The sequence below is a fragment of the Anomaloglossus baeobatrachus genome, chromosome 7 (assembly GCF_048569485.1).
Source record: "Anomaloglossus baeobatrachus isolate aAnoBae1 chromosome 7, aAnoBae1.hap1, whole genome shotgun sequence".
Taxonomy (NCBI): domain Eukaryota; kingdom Metazoa; phylum Chordata; class Amphibia; order Anura; family Aromobatidae; genus Anomaloglossus; species Anomaloglossus baeobatrachus.
In genome coordinates, this window is record NC_134359.1 from 296,620,982 (window position 1) to 296,645,715 (window position 24,734).

At 45.3% G+C, this 24,734-nt stretch overlaps 1 protein-coding gene across 1 annotated transcript in view; it reads right to left on the bottom strand.

The window, feature by feature from the left end:
- Nucleotides 1-20,165, bottom strand: part of LOC142245622 (uncharacterized) — a 66,334-nt gene extending 46,169 nt beyond the window's left edge. Inside the window, exons 1-3 of the mRNA XM_075318486.1 lie at nucleotides 20,095-20,165; nucleotides 6,863-7,192; nucleotides 3,584-3,883 (exon numbers count right to left, since the gene is read on the bottom strand). Coding sequence (XP_075174601.1) covers nucleotides 3,584-3,883; nucleotides 6,863-7,192; nucleotides 20,095-20,143 — 679 coding nt within the window. The 5' untranslated portion in view covers nucleotides 20,144-20,165. The remainder of the gene's footprint in view (nucleotides 1-3,583; nucleotides 3,884-6,862; nucleotides 7,193-20,094) is intronic.
- Between the last annotated feature and the right edge of the window lie 4,569 nt (nucleotides 20,166-24,734).

The window sequence follows — 24,734 nt, forward strand, 5'->3', positions numbered from 1 at the left end:
AAAAAAAAAACATGTTGCAGACAGTGAGCTCCACATTAGGGGAAAAAAAATCCTTACCAACGCCACATACGACAATCAGATGAGTTCCCTGGTTCATCGTCCATCACAGAATCTAGTACACATAACCAGTAATGTTATATTTTTTGAGAAAATCTTCCAGACCCCTTTTAAATTTTAGTAAGGAATCAACCATTACAACATTATGTGACAAAAAGTTCCATAGTCTCACTGCTCTTACAGTAAAGAATCTGCATTTGTGATTATGATTAAACCTTCTTTCCTCTAACCATAGTGGATGCTCCCTTGTCCCTGTTGCAGGCCTAGGTGTAAAAAGATCATTAGAGAGCTCTCTGTACTGTCCTCTCATATATTTGTACATTGTACTAAGATCGCCCCTAAGCCTTCGTTTTTCCAAATCAAGTAACCCCAAGTTTAATAACCTGTCTTGGTATTGCCATTCCTTTAGTAACCTTGGTTGCTCTTCTCTGCACCCACTTTAGTTTAGCTCTGTCCTTCTTATACACCATAGACCAAAATTGTACATAGTATTCTAAAGGGGGCTTTACACGCAATGATATCGCTAACGAGATGTCGTTGGGGTCACGGAATTCATGACGCACATCCGGCCTCGTTAGCGACGTTGTTGCGTGTGACACGTACAAGCGACCGCTAACAATGCAAAATACTCACCAAATCGTTGATCGTTGACACGTCGTCCATTTCCCAAATGTCGTTGCTGATTTTGGACGCAGGTTGTTCGTCGTTCCTGAGGCAGCACACATCACTATGTATGACACCCCAGGAACGACGAACAACACCGTACCTGCGTCCTCCAGCAACGAGGTGGGCGTATCTTTCATGCGGCTGCTCTCCACCCCTCCGCTTCTATTGGACGCCTGCCATGTGACGTCGCTGTGACGCCACACGAACTGCCCCCTTAGAAAAGAGGCTATTCGCCAGCCACAGCGACGTTGTTAGGAAGGTAAGTATGTGTGACGGGTACTAGCGATATTGTGCGCCACGGGCAGCGATTTGCCCGTGATGCACAAACGACGGGGGCGGGTGCTTTCACTAGCGACATCACTAGCGATGTTGCTGCGTGTAAAGCAGCCTTAAGTGTGGTCGCACTATTGACTTGTATAGAGGTAAAACTTTGTTCTTCTGATGAGCATCTCGGCCTCTTTTAATGCATTCCATTATTTTATTAGCCTTGGCAGCAGTTGCCTGACACTGATCAGTAAAGTTGAGTTTGCCATCCAGCCATACACCCAAGTCTTTTTCAGTGACAGTTTTACCCAGTGTTTTATAATTCACTACATAGTTATATATTTTATTTCCTCTGCCCAAATGCATGCCCTTGCATTTATCCACATTAAAGTTCAATCGTCATTTCTCAACCCAAGCCTCCAGCCTACTCAAATCCTTATGCAATAATAATAATAATAATCTTTATTTCTATAGCGCCAACATATTCCGCAGAGCTTTTACAATTCAGGAGGATCAATATTAAATTCTGCAATATTAAATTATCTTCTGTATTGATTACCTTGGATAGTTTAGTATCATCTGCAAATATTGTAATTCTACGCTCTATGCCCCCTACAAGGTCATTAATTAATATGTTAAAAAGAAAAGGGTCCAATACTGATCCCTTTGGTACCCAATGTTCACTTTGAGGCAGTCTGAGTGGGTTCCATTAATAATCACCCTTCGTTTCCTAACAGTGAGCCAGTTCTTCACCCAGTTGCACATATTTTCCCTTATTCCCATTACTCTCAATTTATGTACCAACCCTTAGGCTATGTGCCCACGCTGCGGAAAATGCGCAGATTTTGCCTCGGATTTCTCGTGGAAATGCCGCGGATTTTTCAGAAATCTGCAGCACAGCTACTCCCCAGCCATTTCTATGGCATTTGGGAAATGCTGTGCCCACGCTGCGGATTTTTCCGCAGCGGAAATCATGCGGATTTCGGTGCGGAAAAATCTGCAGTATGTCAATTATTGTTGCGGATTTACCTGCGGATTTTGCCTATTCAGTTGAATGTAAAAAAAATCGCAATATCCGCAACGAAATCCGCGTCAAATCCGCGACAAATCCGCACAAAATCAGCACCTATGAAAAGGTGCGGATTCCGGGGGAATGCTGCGGATTTAGCTGCAGAAAAATCTAAGATACAGAGTCCCGTGGGCACATAGCCTAAGGGTCCAGTCACACTAAGCAACTTACCAGCGATCCCAACAACGATAGGGATCGCTGGTAAGTTGCTAGGAGGTTGCTGGTGAGATGTCACACTGCGACGCTCCAGCGATCCCACCAGCAACCTGACCTGGCAGGGATCGCTGGAGCGTCGCTACACAAGTTGCTGGTGAGCTCACCAGCAACCAGTGACCAGCCCCCAGCGCCGCGTGGAAGATGCTGCGCTTGGTAACTAAGGTAAATATCGGGTAACCAACCCGATATTTACCTTGGTTACCAGCGCACGGAGCTACACGTGCAGAGAGCAGGGAGCAGCGCACACTGAGCGCTGGCTCCCTGCTCTCCTAGTTACAGCACACATCGGGTTAATTACCCGATATGTGCTGCAGCTAAATGTGCACAGAGCAGGGAGCAGCGCACAATGCTTAGCGCTGGCTCCCTGCTCTCCTAGCTACAGCACACATCGGGTTAATTAACCCGATGTGTCCTGCAGCTACATGTGCACAGAGCAGGAGCCGGCACTGACAGTGAGAGCGGCGGAGGCTGGTAACAAAGGTAAATATCGGGTAACCAAGAACAGGGCTTCTTGGTTACCCGATGTTTACTGTGGTTACCAGCCTCCACAGAAGCCGGCTCCTGCTGCCTGCACATTTAGTTGTTGCTGTCTCGCTGTCACACACAGCGATCTGTGCTTCACAGCGGGACAGCAACAACTAAAAAATGGCCCAGGACATTCAGCAACAACCAACGACCTCACAGCAGGGGCCGGGTTGTTGCTGGATGTCACACACAGCAACATCGCTAGCAACGTCACAAAAGTTGTTCGTTAGCAGCGATGTTGCTAGCGATGTTGCTTAGTGTGACGGGGCCTTTAGTATGGCTTTGTATCAAACACCTTGGAGAGATCCATATAGACAACATCCACTGCATTTCCCTGGTCCAGTCTTGAACTTACCTCCTCATAGACGCTGATGAGATTAGTTTGAGAGAACTGATCCCTCATAAACCCATGTTGATACTGAGTTAGGAGGCTTTTCATCTTGAGATACTCCAAGATGATATCTCTTAGAAAACCCTCCTATTGATCTATTCTTTGTCTAGCATCCCCCCCCCTTTTTTTAATCATTCTCCTTTACTCATCCTTCGCTGTTATTGGCCACTGTCAGCCTTGTTCTTTGATCATTTTTATCGATTTGTGTTCTTTTTTTCAAAAATTGAAATTACGTATTAGACAAATATGTGATACATCTTAGCGCTCTATTTTCTAGGCCATGTTGTAGTTCTATTATAATGTACTTTAGTATCCTGTCAATTGTTTTATCAATTAATTTTAATTTAAAATACAATATAAATGCAGCAGTCACCATTTTCATCATATTTGGTTACCTCCATATAAAAGCTGAAATGTTTCCTGGTGAGGTTGCAGAAGAGATTCATGTTGGACTCTACATGAGAAGATCTGCTCTCTGTCCTCCTCAGTGGGTGTGATGGTCACGGTGCTGTTCACATTATACAGTCCATCTTGGTTCCTCAGGGGCGGATCCTCTGTAACATTACTCAGCCTCTCTGAGCCTCTGAACCATTTAATATCAATGTCCACCGGGTAGAATCCAGCGGCGGAGCAGCGCAGGATGCTCTCTGCATTCAGAACAACGGTTTTATCTGTGATTGTCACCTGCGGAGAAGCTAAAACAAAGGAAACATAAAAAACATATTAGAGAGCATTACATGTATTTGCTGCAATGTAAGAAATGATATGAATCTAATAAATGTCCCCAACTGAGTTGTGTATGAGCTTTCTTTTCTCAAAAGATTGGTACTTTTAATTGAAGAAGCAGAATGTGATTTGAATTTTTAGGGTTTTTTTTTCTTAATTAGGTTTTTAAATATTTTTAAAACTTACTTTTTCCTTAGCCCCCTTATAGCACTTGAACCTGCCATCTTCCTATACCTTGTTTTATATACTGCAGTACAACAGTATATAAAAAATTAGGGTATCTTATGAAGATTGATAGTTGCAGTTACCGGCAGATGCTTAGTGTAGTGCAGCCAACATCTGCCCGCCATCGTGCAGGCTCAGCTACTGAGCCTGCCCCCGACATGTACAGCAGATGTCGGGAAGGGATTAAAGGGAACCAGTAACCAGGATTTTTGTATATAGCCTAAAGCCAGTGCTATACTGGCACTATCAGGCTGATTCTATACATACCTTTAGTGGTCAGCTCAGATGTTTAGGTTTTGAAATTCAAGAAAGTAAAGTTTATAAAATCGGCAGCTGCTTGAGTGACAGCAGCTGAGGATCAGATAATAGCTTGCGGGGGATTCATAATTATCCTCTCTCCCTGATAGAATTAGCATAAGTATTATACAATCAACCTAGCAGGACCTGAGTGAGGTCATACCCATATGAATAGAAGGGACTGTGCCTCAGCAAACAGAAAAATATTGCTTCCTGGAATCAGCTTTATTGGCTGATACCCCGCCCCTTCTGGTTACATGGGTATGACCTCACACAGGTCCTGGTAGTGAAAAGTTAAATTGATTGTATAATATTCATGCTAATTCTAACAGGGGGAGGGGATAACTATGAATACCCCCCAGATATTATCTGATCCTCAGCTGCTGTCACTCAAGTAGCTGCCGATTTTATGAACTTTACTTTCTTAGATTTCAAAACCTAAACATCCGAGCTGACCACTATAGGTATGTAGAGAATTAGCCAAATAGTGCCAGTATAGCACTGGCTTTAGGTTATATACGAAAATCCTGGTGATTGGTTCCCTTTGCACAAGTTTTCTCAGCTGTTAAATTCTGTTGGGATATTTTTAGATTCTGTTATTGGGCCAGACATTTTTTGTGGTATCAATATGCTGAGGCCACTTTTACAGAGAAGCTCTCAATGCTGGCTCATAGTTGGAGGAACTTCTTTATGACATCCATATGCTGTAATATATGTATGAACAAATGTATGGTAGATGCCACCATGAGATACTGTAGCTGTGTTAACTTATGAGAGATTTTAGGCATTATCTAGCCTTTTTTTGATTGATGGTCAATCGTTAGAATATGCCATCAATATTTAATCTGCATTCTCACCAATCAGCTGCCTAAATAGGTCCTTGGTGTCCTTGTGAGTACTAAAGCCATTTCAGTGTTGACTTCTATTCGCAGACTGGTTCTTACTTCCTTGTGTCATACTATTCACAGTGGCCATTCCACTACTCAAGTGAAGAGGTAAAGGCCACTTGTGCATGCATTAAAAAATGTGTGGTACAAACAAATCTGCAAGCTGATGTTAACATTAAAGAGGCTGCGGCACGCAGAAGCATCACAGCCACTTTATACTCTTTGGAGTTGTCTAGTTTGGTATTCATGGCCTATAGAGATGTTCAAAAAGAACTGCATGACCCTGGTTCAGCAGTCACTTTGGTAGTCCATGGACTTTGGACCACCGACCTATGAACTGTCATCCCTGGCTCTTCTTTTGATTAGTTGGGTTTGCATTGTCACACGGAATTTTGCACAAACTTTGATGACTGTCATGGCGGCATTGGACTGTTCAGATTGCGGATTCTGACACTCCGCCCGATGGATTCTCTGGTGTCTGGGATAATCACAGGTACACTCAGGCATCAACCTGCTGTGTGCTGATTCATAGTAAGCTTGGTGCTTTGTAAGGAGGCCTGTCACATCTGGTCCCCTCCTATTTATGCTGGTTGAATCCTTTAACCCATGCCAGCTAAAGGTTATTCTATTTTGGTGTGTGAGGTGTGATATCTCTGATTTGCTGGTAAAAGTTGTGCTTATTGCTTGGTGCGGTTGTGGAGTTTACCCCTGTTGTTTTGTACTTCCTTCCTGCTCTTGTTTTCCTTTTGAATATCCTATTATCTTATTCTGTGTGTGTGCATGCTGTGTGACAGAGTTTTTGTTTTTTCTCTTGTCTGTCTTTTTCTGTGGTTTCAACACACTCCTGTCCCATTCCTCCCTGGGGGAAGAGGGAGGGAGCATTACAAGGACTAGTTAGGAGCAGAGCCAGGAAGGAGACTCGGGCCTCTCCACCATTAGGCGTATCGCTGAAGTTAGGTATAGCGTAGGGTCTCCTAGCTTGAGGGACAGCTTAGGAGCCCCGATCCCCCGCTATACCCAAAACATTGTGACATACATTTTATAATCTATAGAGGAGCAAATGATGCTGGAAAGTGGAGGTGTGTTCACAGGTGATGATGTGGAAGCCAAGGACTACCAATGTAGCCGCTTGACCATGGTCCTGCACATCTTATTGATAGTTTCTAATGGCCTACACTAAGAACTCTTAATCGAATAAAGCTATTTATTGAAAGAAGCTGTATAACCTGTTTAATAGAAAGTTAATGACAAAACCTTATAGACTTGTTTCCGTTGACAGTGACCCCTATCCTTGTTACTGTACACGCATGTTATTGGAAAGGGTCAGTCATTCGGAGAACAGTAAAAAACAGGGACGATTGTTCAGTATTCAGCACGGTTTTGTAATATATATAATATCTTATTGTCAGTGGATCCCGTATCTGCAATCTCAAGACGGTCTCTCTCTCCTGGGATTGCCAAAGGACTTGTCCTAGTTTAAGAGATGTGTTAAACAATGTGCTTGGTTATTTAATTTTTATTAAATCTGTTGTTCCTTACCTTGAATGTCCAGCCTGACTTCCGCCTCTTTTCTTTGGTTACTGTATATTACAGAGCACTTGTACAGTCCACCATCGGAGAGCGAGGTGTTAGAAATATACAGATCAGCTCCCCCATCCAAGGCTTTGTCTACGTAGGACAATCTAGGATCTATTGTCTGTTTTGATTTGTCATCAACACTTAGGACCTGATTTCCTTGAAAATACCAAATTATCTTCAGTAGTGAACGGTCAACGGGAGGTTTATCCACAACAAATGAGCACGGTATCTGCACATTTTTTCCTAACCAGGCTTTATGAGTCTGTGGGACAAACAGCTTCAGACAGGCAACTGTAGAGAAGGAGAGAAGACGTACAGTTAATGACCCAGCAACAGAAGATTTTATTGGCATTTACATTTTCAAGTGATTAGACATACCATGAAGTAAACGCTGTGAACACCCCCATCAAGAAGTGACTTACATTTAGCACAACAGTGACATTACCCTGAACTGAATGTCCCTCCAAAAGTTGATGGAAACGCAAAAAGAAAATTGGTCCTGGAGGCTGAAAGAGGCCTACAGCAACATTAAAGGAGCTGCATGAAATTCTAGCGACTACTTGTTGTGTACTGCATGTAACAACAATTTCCCATATTCTTCATGTCTGGTCTGTAAGGTAGAATGGCCAGATGAAAGCCTCTTCTTACAAAGAAAAACAATCAAGCATCGCTATGTTTTGGTAAAACCTAGATCAAGGCTTCTAAAGCATGTGGAAATAGGTGTTATGGTCTTATGAGATCAGGGGTAAACTTTTGGCCATAATTCGAAAAGATATGTTTGTTGCAAAGCCAACACTGTGCATCACCAAAAGATCACCATCCCCACAGTGAGGCATGCTGGGGGCAGCATTGTGCTTTGAGGATGATTTTTGGCAGCTGGAACTGGGTCCTTAGTGTAACACTGATGATGAAGAGGAATTTCACCTTCCAGCATGACAATGACGCTAAGTGACCTTCAAATCAACACAAAAATGGATATTCCATACAAAGATGAATGCTTTAGAATGGCCCAGCCAGAGCCCAGACCTAAATCCAATTAATAATGTCTAGTTACCCCCACCTTTCATATTGCATTGGGAGAGCGACCTGGGTATAAACATTTCACCAGAGCAACGATCCAGAATATATCGTCTAGCTCATAAGATGTCATTCAGCTCGAGACTACAGGAGGCGAGCTATAAACTCCTCTCCCATTGGTACAGAGTTCCTTCTCATCTACACATAATGTTTCCCTCAGTAGACCCTGTCTGTTCGCGGTGTAGCGGGGCAGAAGGTACTTTTCTTCACATCTTGTAGGATTGTGATGTGTTGTGGCCCTACTGGACAAGAGTAAGTCAAATTATCCGTAAAGTAGCAGGTTTTGCGAGAGAAATGGGGCTGGCATTATACTTACTTCAGCACAGTGAGATGTCGTTCCCATCGTACAAATATTCTCTATTAAGATTTTTTGATTATGGCAGCCTGCTCGTGTGTCCCTCTTAACTGGAGGAAGTCCACCTGTCCTCTTGTGTCACTCTGGACCTCGAGGTTTCATGACATTATGAACATGGAGGATTTGACTTCCTCGATCCAAGACACCTATAAGAAGTTCTGGTCCACCTGATATTATTGGCTCGATTTTCAGCAGACAGACGGGTACAAGGAGGCGGTGAGAAATCTTTTTGTTGCTCGGGAAGGGAGTAGACATCCCTTTCCACCCTTCCTTACCTACACCCACCTTACCCTGTGTTTTGTTTTTTTCTTTTTTCTATCCTCTCTCTCTTCTACTTTTATCACTGTCTCTTTGGGTCTGTTTTTTTCTCCTTCCAGCCTCTGGTGTGGTTCGGTCTTTCTTATTTTTGTAAAAGTTATTGACAGCCCAGTGTGTAAACTTGTTTTCTGGTATGGATTGCTAATTGTATGTAATCATTATCTGTAAAGTGATTTAATGGAGTGGATTTTGTCCAATGTTGTCAATTTAAATAAAAAATTATTAAAAAAAAAAACAAAAAACAATGTCTAGTGATCTGAAGAGGGAGTTGTACACAGGTGATGCCCCGGTAATCTGGTAGATGTGGAGCCACTGCAAGGAAAAGTGGTCAAAGATCCCCGATTCTACATGTGCCGTGTGATAAACTCCAACCCAAGAAGACCAAATGGTGTCAGAAATTCAACAAAATATTAGAATAAGGGTGAGACGAATTATGCAGCCATATTATTTTAGTTTGTCTTCTTCCATATAAAAAAGCAACAAAAAGAGGAATATAATTTCCTCCAAAAATTTAGCAATTACTTACAGCAACAAGAGGGCAGCAGTTAAAACCTGCCCAGGCCAAAGGACCTAATGCACCAGAAAATATTTCAGTTTGTCTTTTAATGAATTTGTACAGGTTATCGGCGACATTAAAGGTGGAAACAGTTCTGGAATGCTTCTTCTTGATAGGATTTTTTTTTACATGACAACAACAGGCATTTTTATAGGGGTGCGTAGACTTTTTATATCCACTGTATATACACGAATATCCAAAATAAGTTCATCACAGTACAAAACTATGTTTTACTCTTTCTAGTCTCTAACTAAACACTATTCAGCGCTCTCCGCACAAGCCGTTATCTTACTGCCAGATGTTTTCCTTATATCATTCCTTCTGGTTGCATTTCCACAGATATTGGCGCACCCTGTCCTTGTTTGTCCTTTCCTAGACTGGGAGTATTGAGCTCACTTGTTAAAGAGGACCTGGCACCAAAAGTGGCTGTTAAGTAATCTGTGCTTTATTTTAATCTCAAATCTGCCGTACTGTTCCAGAAATCTGGGCCTTTTCTGTGCTAGTTTTTATGGTCTGTACCAAAGTGGCATGGCTCACAGTGTAATTGTGCAGAAGAGCCTAACACCTCCCCCCTAAATGATCCTGTGATTCATGCCCCCTTGGTAAAGCACTAATATTTATTTCCACGCAGACGTTTGAGGGCTTATTTTGTGTGGGACAAATTGTAGTTTTGAATTACAGAATTAATTTAACCAGTCAAAGTACTAAAGGAAAAAATGACCAAAAACTTCCAATTCTACAATTCTTATGGGTCAATGTCCTGCTGGAAATTGAACTTAGGGACCACTGTCAAGTCTTTGAGACATCCCTGCCTAGGATCCCTATACCTAGACAGTGCGAAAGACAGGGACGTAACCCCATCTACCCAGTGGTTCTGCATTTAATTGTTTTGCTGACTTTATAAAGTTTGGACCAATTAAAATGTTCCATAAAATCGCAGATTTCATGCTATTAAACGCCTTGGTTGCAGCCAAAGATAACAGCCCCATGATTTGCAGCTTAACAGCTTTATAAGGCTAAGTTCACACATCCTGTGTTTTCAATCCGTCAGGTCCGTCAGCAACGGATCAGTCATTTTCAAGATGTCAACTGATGCAACTGATGTGTTTTTCACAGGATTCCTTTCACAGGAATCCTGTGAAAAAACGGATCAGTTGCGTCCGTTACATCCGCTGTGCGTCCGTTTTTTGACGGATCAGTCATGATCCGTCTGTGTTTGGGACAGCCCAGTGGGCGTGCCAAGCATGCTGGGCATGCTCAGTAGAGCATGACGGAATCCTGCGCTGGATTCCGTTGTAAGACGGATTACGACGGAATCCAGCACCATAGACATGCATTACAAGCTTGACGGATGGCGACGGATTCCTGCGCGGCGCGTTAATTTTGACGGCCGGAAAAACGTTACATTCTGCGTTGCTCCCCGCTTGGCGGTCAGTCAAAAACGACGGACCGCGACGCAGCGGATGCAACGCAGGGTCATCAGTCGCAATCCGTCGCTAAGGCTAAGTTCACATTTCCGTTGATTTGTATCAGTCACATGCGTCGCTTGACGCATGTGACTGATGCGCTGTTCAACGCTGTACAACGGATGACACAGAACAGAATTCTTTGTCGGATTCCGTTGTGTGCGGCGGGCGGAGTTCGGGGGCATAGCCGAGCGGGGGGCGGGGCCAGGCGCTGAGGATGTCAGTAGAAGTGCTGCGGTCTGCATGGCTGGGGACAGGTGAGTGTATCTGTGAGTGAGTGTGTGTATGTGCATGTATGTATGTATGTATGTATGTGTGTGCACATGCAAAGTGCGGGAGGGGGCGGAGCCGAGCGGGGGGCGGGGCCAGGCGCTGAGGATGTCAGTGGAAGTGCTGCGGTCTGCATGGCTGGGGACAGGTGAGTGTATCTGTGAGTGAGTGTGTGTATGTGCATGTATGTATGTATGTATGTATGTATGTATGTGTGTGTGTGTGTGTGTGTGCACATGCAAAGTGCGGGAGGGGGCGGAGCCGAGCGGGGGGCGGGGCCAGACGAGGGTGTCAGTGGCAGTGCTTGTCTGCATGGCTGGGGACAGGTGTGTGTGTGTGTGTGTGTGTGTGTGTGTACATGTGCGGAGTGCGGGAGGGGGCGGGGCCGAGCGGGGAAGTGTCGGCCTCCCTGCACACGTAACCAGCCTAAATATCGGGTAACAGCAAAGCACCCGATGTTTACCTTGGTTACCCGATATTTACCTTGGTTACGGGCCTCCACCGCTTAGCGCTGGCTCCTTGCACCGTAACCAGGGTAAATATCGGGTAACCAACCAAAGCTGGTGACGTGTGCAGGGAGCCAGAGAGCATGCGCAGCGAAATCCGACGGATCTCGCTGCTCAAAAAACGTTACATGCTGCGTTCCCCCCGCCCGGCGGTCAGTCGTTCCACGACTGATCAGTCGGGCGGAGGGTGCAACGCAGCATCATCAGTCACAATCCGCTGCTCATACAAGTCTATGGGAGCAACGGAATCCGCTAAACGGATTCCGCTGTTTACAAGAGCAGCGGATTGTGACTGATAGATTTTAGCGGAAATGTGAACTTAGCCTAATAGAAGTCTATGGGGAAATACAGGATTCCTGCAAAATATTTTGCAGGTTACCGTAATTCCCCAAGGCGACGGATTGTGACTGATGCAAAACACAGGATGTGTGAACTTAGCCAAACATCTCTTTGTTGTACTTTTTGGCTCCCTCCAGCTTTCTCCTTCCATCCCTTTCCATAGACTTCCGCTAAGTTCACACTTCAGTTGTTTTGCATCAGTCACAATCCGTCGCCTTGGGGAATTACGGTATCCTGCAAAATATTTTGCAGGAATCCTGTATTTCCCCATAGACTTCTATTAGTGACGGATTGCGACTGATGACCCTGCGTTGCATCCGCTGCGTCGCGGTCTGTCGTTTCTGACTGACCGCCGAGCGGGTAGCAACGCAGAATGTAACGTTTTTCGGGCCGTCAAAATAAACGCACCCTGCAGGAATCCGTTGCCATCCGTCAAGCTTGTAATGTATGTCTATGGTGCTGGATTCCGTCGTAATCCGTCTTACGACGGAATCCAGCGCAGGATTCCGTCATGCTCTACTGAGCATGCCCAGCATGTTTGGCACACCCCCTGGGCTGTCCCAAACACAAACGGATCATGACTGATCCGTCAAAAAACGGACGCATAACGGATGTAACGGATGCAACGGATCAGTTTTTTCACAGGATTCCTGTGAAAGGAATCCTGTAAAAAACACATCCGTTGCATCAGTTGACATCTTGAAAACGACTGATCCGTTGCTGACGGACCTGACGGATTTAAAACAACTGAAGTGTGAACTTAGCCTTCTATAGGCAGAAAGCTGTGATTTGATCCTTCCCTGTAGATAGACTTTTAGACCAAATTGAGCAGTTTTTGTGTAAGGTGCCAGCTGACCGTAAGGCTACTTTCACACATCCGTTTTTTTGCTCTGCGGCACAATACGGCGTTCTGCAGAAAAACCGCAACCGTTTTTTTTATGCCGGTTGCGGTTTTTTTTGCATAGACTTACATTAGTGCCGTATTGTGCCGCAGGGGCTTGCGTTCGGTCCGGTTTTTGCCGCATGCGGCAGATTTAGCCGATGCCGCGGCCGGATCGAACGTTCCCTGCAACGTTTTTTGCTCCGGCAAAAAACACCGCATCGCGCCGCATCCGGCCACTGCGGCGCATTTTTCAATGCATACCTATGGAGGCCGGATGCGGCGCGATGCGGAAAAAAACGCATCTGGTCGCCGCATGCGGTTTTTTCCACTGCACATGCTCAGTAACATGCCGCAACCGGAAAAAAACGGACGGGCCGCATGTAAAAACTTATGCAAAGGATGCGGTGTTTTCGCCGCATCCGTTGCATAGTTTTCACAGCTGGATTGAGCCGCAGTGCTCAAACCGGATGTGTGAAAGTAGCCTAAGGCTGCTTTCACACATCCGGTTTGAGCCGTGCGGCTCAATCCGGCTGTGAAACCTATGCAATGGATATGGTGCATCCTTTGCATAAGTTTTTTACATGCGGCCCGTCCGGTTTTTGCCGCTTGCGGCATGCTACTGAGCATGCGCAGTGGCAAAAACCGCATGCGGCAGCAGGATGCGTTTTTTGCCGCATCGCGCTGCATCCGGCATCCATAGGGATACATTGGGAAAAGCGCCGCATCGGCCGGATGCGGCGCGGTGCGGGGTTCTTTTTTCGCCGCACAAAAAAAAACGTGCCAGGCAACGTTCCATCCGGCCGCCGCATCGGCTAAATCTGCCGCATGCGGCAAAAACTGGACGGAACACAAGGCCATGCGGCACAATGCGGCACTAATTAAAGTCTATGCAAAACGCAACCGGCAGCAAAAAAAAACGGTTGCGTTTTTCCTGCAAAGTGCCGGATTGTGCCGCACAGCAAAAACCGGAGGTGTGAAAGCAGCCTAACCCATCAGTGTCCTTCAGAACTCAGAATTCACATACAGGATCTATTTAGAAAACAGTCAAAACATTAAAGCACCAACAGCTATGAAATATAAGCATTTTTGCTTGCATTAGGGTACATTCAAATTATTATAGGAAAATTGTCAGTAAGATTCACCCTCCTTCGCTCTTTATATGGGCATACAGGTCATAGGGCGCTGAGTAAAATGATACCTTAATATCTGTTATTCGATGTATTATTCCAGAGAAATTAAAATTTTTGTTTATATGTAAATGAGCTGTTAAGATCTATGGGCTGGACATAGTCATCCCAGAGACTGCCTCCAGAGTTTATTTTAGCGTCAGTGTGAGACATGTAATAACTGACAGACTGCTCTCCTGATCTACAGTTCTCGCACTGGTAATGCCCCCTTTCCATTAATATCATCTGTGGAGGTGGAGTCTTTGGGAGATCTATGTCCGGCCCATAGATCTTAACAGCTCATTGAATACATGGCTTTCTTAGTAAAAAAAAAATCACATCGCAGACATCACGGTATCATTTTATTCAGCTTTCTATTGCCTACATGCCCATACAGACAGCTCAGGAGGGTTTATCCTATTGACAGACGCCCTTAAATATGGCAATACCAGATATGATTCCATTATTTGATGTTTTGTGACTGGTATTTAATCTAAAAACATTTTATTTTTGTGCCTTTTATGCATAGTATGTGGTAACAACCTTTATACGCAGAAAGCCTTGACATACTTCAATGTTCCCAGAGCGTCCCCCACATAAGAGGTGTATTTATAGATTAATGCAGGAGCTTTCACTTTCTTCTTCGGGTGTGAACAGTTCTGTTCATCAGTTTCCATCATTCCTGTGGTTGGTGTAGGACAGCCGCTGTGGCTAAATTTATATTCAGATGAGACAGAAGTCGGTGGACAATTGGTTCGGCTCGTCAGAGATTGGATTGTTATGCTGGAATGAAAATCAGTGTTATCGGCAGCACATCGCCCGCTGTAACCAGGGATCATGCTGCTGATAATATGCACGGTATCTGGGGACAAAGTGTTGTAATAACTTGTCAGTCCGTGCAAACTTACAGCAAATGAATGTTGATCAATCTTGCACATAGTAGATGATGGGCTGAAATTGGCCCGTCTAAGCACCGGTCCAGCCATTGCCCAACTGCTGATCTTGGCAGAGTCCAATTGTTTATATAAAACGTTTGCTGTGTTAATATGGGGTAGGTCGTCTCACAATTTAAGCCTGTGCCGAACGAGTATGGCCCTAACTCTAAAATGATTAAATGAATTGTTCAATATTAGAAAATAATTTGTACTAAGGGCCAGTTTACACTACATGATCTGCACCATAAAACTGCATCTGCTACATGTTTGTCAATTGGCAGTTGTTTAATAGACTGCTCACATAGGTAGACCGTGCTTATGGTGCACACAGTATGATTTATTACTGCTTTCATTGTTCCCGGCAGCACATTGTCCTGTTTACACAATAGACCACACATATGATGCCCACAGAACGATCTATTACTAATAGGCTGTCATTGTACTCGGCAGCACATTGTCCTGTTTACACAGTCAGTCCATGCTTATGGTTTCGACATAATAATCTATAACTGATGTGCACCCTAAAACTGCATCTGCTACGTTTGTCAATTGTTTCATAGCCTGTTCACATAGGAAGACCGTGCTTACGGTGCATACAGAATGATGTATTACTGATAGGTTTTCATTGTTCTCAGCAGCACATGTCCTGTTTACACAGGCAGCCCATGCTTATGGTTTCCACATAATAATCGAAAATTGATGTGCTGTCATTGTACTCGGCAGCACATGTTACATAATAATCTTTTACTGATATGCTGTCATTGTATTAGCAGCACATCATCCTGTTTACACGGGCAGACCGCACTTACGATGTCCACAGAATGATCTATTACCAATAGGCTGTCATTGTTCTCAGCAGCACATGTCATATTTCCACAGGCAGACCATACTTATGATGCACACAGAATGATCTATTACTAATGTTCTGTCATTGTACTCGGCAGCACATCGTCCTATTTACATTGGCAAACTGCACTTACGATGCCCACAGAACGATCTACTGTATTACTATTAGGCTGACATTGATTCGGCAGCACATGTCCTGTTTACACAGGCAGATCATATTTTTGATGCACACAGAATTATCTATTACTGATGTGCTGCCGAGAACAATGATAACCTATGTCCTGTTTACACAGGCAGACGGCACTTATGATGCCCAAAGAACAATCTATTACTGATAGGCTGTCATTGTTCTCGGCAGCACATGACCTGTTTACACTGGCAGACTGTGCTTATAGGTGGCTTTACACACTGCAACATCGCAAACGACATCGCTGTAACGTCACCGGTTTTGTGATGTAATAGCGACCTCCCCAGCGACATTGCAGTGTGTGAAACACATCAGCGACCTGGCCCCTGCTGTGAAGTTGTGATCGCTACAAATCGTTCAGGACCATTCTTAGGTCCTTTGTTTCCCGCTGTGCAGCATGATCGCTAGAAAGTTTCAGTGTGTGAAGGGGACTTTACAGCGACTTCCCTTTCAAAAAGCTGCTTTACAACGTCCCCAACAACCAGCTAGGTCGCTCTGCAGGTCCGGATCGCTGTTGCGTCGTTGGCCAGGTTTGCCTGTTTGACAGCTCACCAGAGACTTTGTAGCGATCCCGGCCAGGTTGGGATCACTGGTGGGATCGCTAGAAAGTTTCAGTGTGTAAACCCAGCTTATGAAGTGCACACAACAATCTATTACTTAAGGCCCCGTCACACTAAGCAACATCGCTAGCAACATCGCTAGCAACATCGCTGCTAACGAACAACTTTTGTGACGTAGCAGCGATGTTGCTGTGTGTGACATCCAGCAACAACCTGGCCCCTGCTGTGAGGTCGTTGGTTGTTGCTGAATGTCCTGGGCCATTTTTTAGTTGTTGCTGTCCTGCTGTGAAGCACAGATCGCTGTGTGTGACAAGAGACAGCAACAACTAAATGTGCAGGCAGCAGGAGCCGGCTTCTGCGGAGGCTGGTAACCAATGTAAACATCGGGTAACCAAGAAGCCCTGTCCTTGGTTACCCGATATTTACCTTTGTTACCAGCGTCCGCCGCTCTCACTGTCAGTGCCGGCTCCTGCTCTGTGCACATGTAGCTGCAGGACACATCGGGTAATTAACCCGATGTGTGCTGTAACTAGGAGAGCAAGGAGCCAGCGCTAAGCGGTGTGCGCTGCTCCCTGCTCTGTGCAGCTGCACCCTGTACTCTATACCCTATATATGTACCCTGTGCAGCTGCACCCGGTGTGCGCTGCTCCCTGCTCTGTGCACATTTAGCTGCAGCACACATCGGGTAATTAACCCGATGTGTGCTGTAACTAGGAGAGCAGGGAGCCAGCGCTCAGTGTGCGCTGCTCCCTGCTCTCTGCACGTGTAGCTGCGTGCGCTGGTAACCAAGGTAAATATCGGGTTGGTTACCTGATATTTACCTTAGTTACCAAGCGCAGCATCTTCCACGCGGCGCTGGGGGCTGGTCACTGGTTGCTGGTGAGCTCACCAGCAACTCGTGTAGCGACGCTCCAGCGATCCCTGCGTGGTCAGGTTGCTGGTGGGATCGCTGAAGCGTCGCAGTGTGACATCTCACCAGCAACCTCCTAGCAACTTACCAGCGATCCCTATCATTGTTGGGATCGCTGGTAAGTTGTTTAGTGTGACTGGACCTTAATAAGCTGTCATTGTTCTCGTCAGCACATTAACAGGACGATAGGCTGCCAAGAAGAATTATAATTTTTGTAAGCCTCACAAAAGATTATTTCACCTGCCGAACAAGTGTTTTGCTCGTTTGTCAGCAGCCTGTTTACTCTGCCTGATTATCCAGAAACAATCATTCCTAGGAACACTCATTCCCGATAATCTTGCAGTGTTGGTCATGAGTATCCAGCCCTGAAAAATCCAATTATTCTACAGAGCTCATCGCTTCCTCTGATTTCTGATGTTGGAGCAAAGATAAGGCTGCTTTCACACTACGTCTTTTTAACATGCGTCCTGAACGTTTTTTTGCTGCAAAAGCGGATCCTGCTTTTACAGCAAAAAATGCATGCAAACGCATGTCTTATTTTGCAGGATCCTGTCACTGGATGTTTAGGGGCGGGCATTGGAGTCATGTGATCGGGAGTGATGGGAACTAAACGTGCCAGACTGGGAGCCGGCTTCTGACAGCTGCGAGGCTCGTAACCAAGGTAAACATCGGGTATACTTGCTTGGATACCCGATATTTACTTTGGTTACGAGCGTCTGCAGCTGCTAGGAGCCGGGCTCCCTGCACACGTAACCAACGTAAACATCGGGTAACTAAGATAAGTGGTTACCCGATATTTACCTTGGTTACGAGTGTCCGCAGCTCTCAGGTGGGGGAGAGGGAGGGGGAGAGACAGAGAGAGAGGGAGGAGAGAGAGGGGGAGAGAGACAGAGAGGTAGGAGAGAGATAGACTGATCACGGAGGCTGGCTTCTGGGCATGCTCAGTAGAGCAAGCAGGATCCTGTCTATCAGCACGCCAGCGTTCACATGCGTTTGCGTGCTGTTTAGTCAGGATCCAGCAATTTGCAGAAGTTGGACGCAGCTCAAAAACGCTACAAGTAGCGTTTTTGAAAGATGTTAAAAAACTGCAAGTCGCTGGATCCTCACTATAACGCACGCAAACGCAGGTGAACGCATGTTAACGCGAGTCCATTGCAAATGCATTGAAATGAAAACGCATTTGCACTGGATCCGTTTCTGCGTTAAAAAAACGTTCAGGACGCATGTTAAATAAACGTAGTGTGAAAGCAGCCTTAGGCTGGTTTCACACTACGTCTTTTTAACATCCGTTGAAAACGTTATTTTAGCGGAAATACGGATCCTGCTTTTACAGCAAATAACGTATGCAAACGCATCTGTTATTTTGCAGGATCCTGCACTGGATGTTTAGGGGCGGGCATTGGAGTCATGTGATCGGGAGTGAGGGGAACTAGACTGGGAGGAGGCTTCTGACAGCTGCAGACGCTGGTAACCAAGGTAAACATCGGCCTTGGATACCCGATATTTATCTTGGTTACGAGTGTCTGCAGCTGCTAGGAGCAGGGCTGCCTGCACACGTAACCAACGTAAACATCGGGTAACTAAGATAAGTGGTTACGCAATATTTACCTTGGTTACGAGTGTCCGCAGCTCTCAGGTGGGGGAGAGAGGAAGGGGAGGAAGGGGGAAAGACAGAGATAGAGAGAGAGGGTGAGGGAGGGAGGAGGAGAGAGAGACAGATCACGCGAGACTGGTTCTGGGCATGCTCAGTACTTTCTGGGCATGCTCAGTACAAAAGCAGGATCCTGCCTATCAGCATGCCAGCGTTCACCTGCGTTTGTGTGCTGTTTAGTCAGGATCCAGCAATTTGCAGTATTTGGACGCAGCTCAAAAACGCTACAAGTAGCGTTTTTGAAACATGTTAAAAAACTGCAAGTCACTGGATCCTCACTATAACGCACGCAAACGCAGGTGAACGCATGTTAACGCGAGTCCATTGCAAATGCATTGAAATGAAAACGCATTTGCACTGGATCCGTACTTCCGCTAAAATAACGTTTTCAACGGATGTTAAAAAGACGTAGTGTGAAACCAGCCTTATTTGCTGTAAAAGCAGGATCCGTACTTCTGCTAAAAAAACGTTATGGACGGATGTTAAAAAGACGTAGTGTGAAACCAGCCTTACTGCTGTGAATTGGCAATGCTTATTTTCAAATATATGCAAATTGCCTCTTCAGAGAGGAACTCTAGCACCACTCACTGGGAGTAGTAATCCTAACAGTCAATATCAACCCTTTAACAAGCCTTGCCACATGACTTAGGGTAGAAACCAAACCACAACATGTTTTTGCAGACACGTGTTTTGAGGTGTTGCTCCTCCTCAGTGAAAAGCATGAGATCTGATTTGGCTAGAATAACTGCCTGCACTGAGCCGAATAGGGGTTAAAGGAATTTGTTGCAGTTACGGGAATTGGTTGCTTTGTTTTTATCTGAAACAGAAAGTAACTCAAGTCGATTTCTTGAGCCTGGAACAAAGCTTCTTTCAATTTGCACACAGGGAAGATGGTGATCTATCACAGTTCCTGCAAAAACAAAGCTACATCCTAATCATCCTCGCTATAAATGTCTCCTCATATGACACCTCTCACTACCTGTAACACATCCATGAGGAAATTATTGTTTATTTCTCTCCTTGTCCCTTTGTCTTTTTTCCTGAGAAGCTGCCATGTAAAGATGTGACTGTTCCACCACCTCCTCTCCAGCACCAGATCTGCCGTCTGTACAATTACTCATTGTTACTAATTTCTTCTGCTACTAAAATAAACCAAACAAACACGTACCTGTCTGCAGGAGAAGAAGGAGAACGACGGGCGAAGCTTCCATGTTCATCTGAGGTGTAAAGTCTATTTCTACTTTCACTTTCAGTTCTGTGTCTAATCTAAATGTGGACTCCTGTCATCCTGAAAAGACCATATACAGTATACGAGTAGGAGAAATCCACGTCAGTATAAACTGGTGACAAGAAATCTGGTGATATGATATATATATATATATATATATATATATATACAGGGCCGGCTCCAGGTTTTTGTGGGCCCCGGGCGGAAGAGTCCCAGTGGGCCCCATCCACACACAGACACCGATACGAACATATACATATTTAAAGACAAACTCACAAAAATACATATAAACAGACAAATATATACAGTCATATACACTTACAGACACACACACACACACACAAGTCTGCTGCATACAGACAGACACACACAACTCTGCTACATACAAACACATACAGCTCTGCTACATACAGACAAACACACACACAAACTCTGCTACATACAGACAAACACATACAACTCTGCTACATACAGACAAACACATACAACTCTGCTACATACAGACAAACACATACAAGTCTGCTACATACAGACAAACACATACAACTCTGCTACATACAGACAAACACATACAACTCTGCTACATACAGACAAACACATACAACTCTGCTACATACAGACAAACACATACAACTCTGCTACATACAGACAAACACATACAACTCTGCTACATACAGACAAACACATACAACTCTGCTACATACAGACAAACACATACAACTCTGCTACATACAGACAAACACACACAACTCTGCTACATACAAACACATACAACTCTGCTACATACAGACAAACACATACAACTCTGCTACATACAGACAAACACACACAACTCTGCTACATACAGACAAACACATACAACTCTGCTACATACAAACACATACAACTCTGCTACATACAGACAAACACATACAACTCTGCTACATACAAACACATACAACTCTGCTACATACAGACAAACACATACAACTCTGCTACATACAGACAAACACACACAACTCTGCTACATACAGACAAACACATACAACTCTGCTACATACAGACAAACACATACAACTCTGCTACATGCAGACAAACACACACAACTCTGCTACATACAGACAAACACATACAACTCTGCTACATTCAGACAAACACATACAACTCTGCTACATTCAGACAAATGCACACAACTCTGCTGCTCTGTGGGGCCCACACCCGCGGCTCGGCGGGTACAGCACCCGCGGCACTGGCAGCACCCGCGGCTCGGCAGGGCCCACACCCGCGGCTCGGCAGGGCCCACACCCGCGGCTCGGCGGGTACAGCACCCGCGGCACTGGCAGCACCCGCGGCTCGGCGGGGCCCACACCCGCGGAATCGGCGGGTGGGGGCATTGGCAGTGGCCAGGGCATACATCCAGGGGGTAGAAGCAGCTCACCGGGGCCTATAATGGGGAGGCGGGGAGGGCACTTACCCGATTAGGTCACGGTGGAGAGGGGGCCCACACAGCGCCGGACAGAAGCTCGCCTCCTTCATCTGTGGGACTGAGAAGGCGGTAGCTCCGCCCACAGATGAAATTCAAACGAGGATGTCTGCGCGCCTTAAAGTGACGGCGCCGCAGATTGCTGCCGAGGACTGCGGTCCCCGGAACTCGGCCGGGGACCGCAGAACTGTAAAGGCGAGTGGGCCCCGGCCAAGGGACAGGAGAACTGACGAGGCCGAGTGGGCCCCCCCGGCTCTCCAGGGCCCCGGCATTTGCCCGGGTTTGCCGGGTGCTGACGCCGGCCCTGTATATATATATATATATATATATATGTACAGTCCAGAAGTTTGGACATACCTTCTCATTCAAAGCGATTTCTTTATTTTCTGTTCAAATGATTTTTATTAGGTTTTGTAGTTAACAAATCTTGAAGTCATGCATTAGAAAATTTAAGGACATATAGATAGTAATATCAAGGTTAATAAAATTCACATATTTTGACCCCCCAGTTTGTTAGTGTTGATACATCAAGTGAGAAAGCTCCTAATATTCAAGAAGCTAAGGAGAAACTAAAGCGGGCTTTATACGCTACGAGATCGCTACAGCGATCTCATTGGGGTCACGGATTTTGTGACGCACATCTGGCCGCTGTAGCGATCTCGTTGTGTGTGACTCCTAGGAGCGATTTTGGATCGTTGCAAAAACGTCCAAAATCGCTCCTCGTTGACATGGGGGTCCATTCTCAAATATCGCTGCTGTCGTGTGGGCGAAGTTGATCCTCGTCCCTACGGCAGCACACATTGCTACGTGTGACGCCGCAGGAACGAGGAACCTCTCTTTACCTGCCACACGCCAGCAATGAGGAAGGAAGGAGGTGGGCGGGATGTTCGTCCCGCTCATCTCCGCCCCTCCACTTTGATTGGCCGGCCGCTTAGTGATGTCGCGGTGACGTCGCTGTGATGCCGAACGTCCCTCCCCCTTGAGGGAGGGATTGTTCGGCAGTAACAGCGACGCCGCCGACCAGGTAAGTGCGTGTGAAGCTGCCATAGCGATAATGTTCGCTGCGGCAGCTATCACCAAATATCGGCATAACGATAGGGGCGGGTGCTATCACATTCGCCATCGCTAGCATCGGCTAGCGATGTCGCAGCGTGTAAAGCCCGCTTAACTCTACATAAAACTTTAGAGTACTATTATGCGTTTTCTTTATTTTCATGACTCTGAAAATTGTAGATTCACATTGAAGGCTTCAAAACTATGAATTAACACATGTGGAATGAAATATTTAACAAAAAAGTGTGATACAATTTAAAATATGTCTTATATTCTAGGTTCTTCAAAGTAGCCACCTTTTGCGTTGATTCCTGCTTTGCACACTCTTGGCATTCTCTTGATGAGCTTCAAGAGGTAGTCACCGGAAATGGTTTTCCAACAGTCTTGAAGGAGTTCCCAGAGATGCTTAGCACTTGTTGGACCTTTTGCCTTCACTCTGCGGTCCCCAAACCATCTCGATTGGGTTCAGGTCTGGTGACTGGAGGCCAGATCATCTGGCGTAGCACCCCATCACTCTCCTTCTTAGTCAAACAGCCTGGAGGTGTGTATGGGGTCATTGTCCTGTTGAAAAATAAATGATGGTCCAATTAAACGAAAACCGGATGGAATAGCATGTCGCTGCAAGATGCTGTGGTAGCCATGCTGGTTCAGTATGCCTTCAATTTTGAATAAATCCCCAACAGTGTTACGAGCAAAGCACCCCCACACCATCACACCTCCTCCTCCATGCTTCACGGTGGGAACCAGGCATGTAGAGCCCATCCGCTCACCTTTTCTGCGTCGCACAAAGACATTGTGGTTGGATCCAAAGACCTCAAATTTGGACTCATCAGACCAAAGCACAGATTTCCACTGGTCTAATGTCCATTCCTTGTGTTCTTTAGCCCAAACATGTCTCTTCTGCTTGTTGCCTATCCTTAGCAGTGGTTTCCTAGCAGCTATTTTACCATGAAGGCCTGCTGCACAAAGTCTCCTCTTAACAGTTGTTCTAGAGATGTGTCTGCTGCTAGAACTCTGTGTGGCATTGACCTGGTCTCTAATCTGAGCTGCTGTTAACCTGCAATTTCTGAGGCTGGTGACTCGGATAAACTTATCCTCCGCAGCAGAGGTGACTCTTGGTCTTCCTTTCCTGAGACGGTCCTCATGTTCGCCAGTTTCTTTGTAGCGTTTGATGTTTATTGCCACTGCACTTGGGGACACTTTCAAAGTTTGCCCAATTTTTCAGACTGACTGACCTTCATTTCTTAAAGTAATGATGGACACTCGTTTTTCTTTACTTAGCTGCTGTTTTCTTGTCATAATACAAATTCTAACAGTCTATTCAGTAGGACTATTACCTGTGTATCCACCAGACTTCTGCACAACACAACTGATGGCCCCAACCCTATTTATAAGGCAAGAAATCCCACTTATTAAACCTGACAGGGCACACCTGTGAAGTGAAGACCATTTCCGGTGACTACCTCTTGAAGCTCATCAAGAGAATGCCAAGAGTGTGCAAAGCAGTAATCAAAGCAAAAGGTGACTACTTTTGAAGAACCTAGAATATAAGACATATTTTCAGTTGTTTCACACTTTTTTGTTAAGTATTTCATTCCACATGTGATAATTCATAGTTTTGATGTCTTCAATGTGAATCTACAATTTTCAGAGTCATGAAAATAAAGAAAACTCTTTGAATGAGAAGGTGTGTCCACATTTCTGTTCTGTACTGTATATATACATGTATATATATATATATATATATATATATACATATATATTACACATATATACAGTGTCAGTGTGCAGCTTGTATAACAGTGTAAGTTTGGTGTCCTCTAAATAACGCAACACACAGACATTAATGTCTGAAAAGCTGGCAACAAAAGTGAGTACACCTCTAAGGGGCACTTTGCACACTACGGCATCGCAGGTGTGATGTCAGTGGGGTCAAATCGAAAGTGACGCACATCCGGCAGGAGCGAGGAACATCTCCTACCTGCGTCCTGCGGCTCACACCGGCTAAGCGGACGGAAGGAGGTGGGCGGGATGTTTACGTCCCACTCACCTCCGCCCCTCCGCT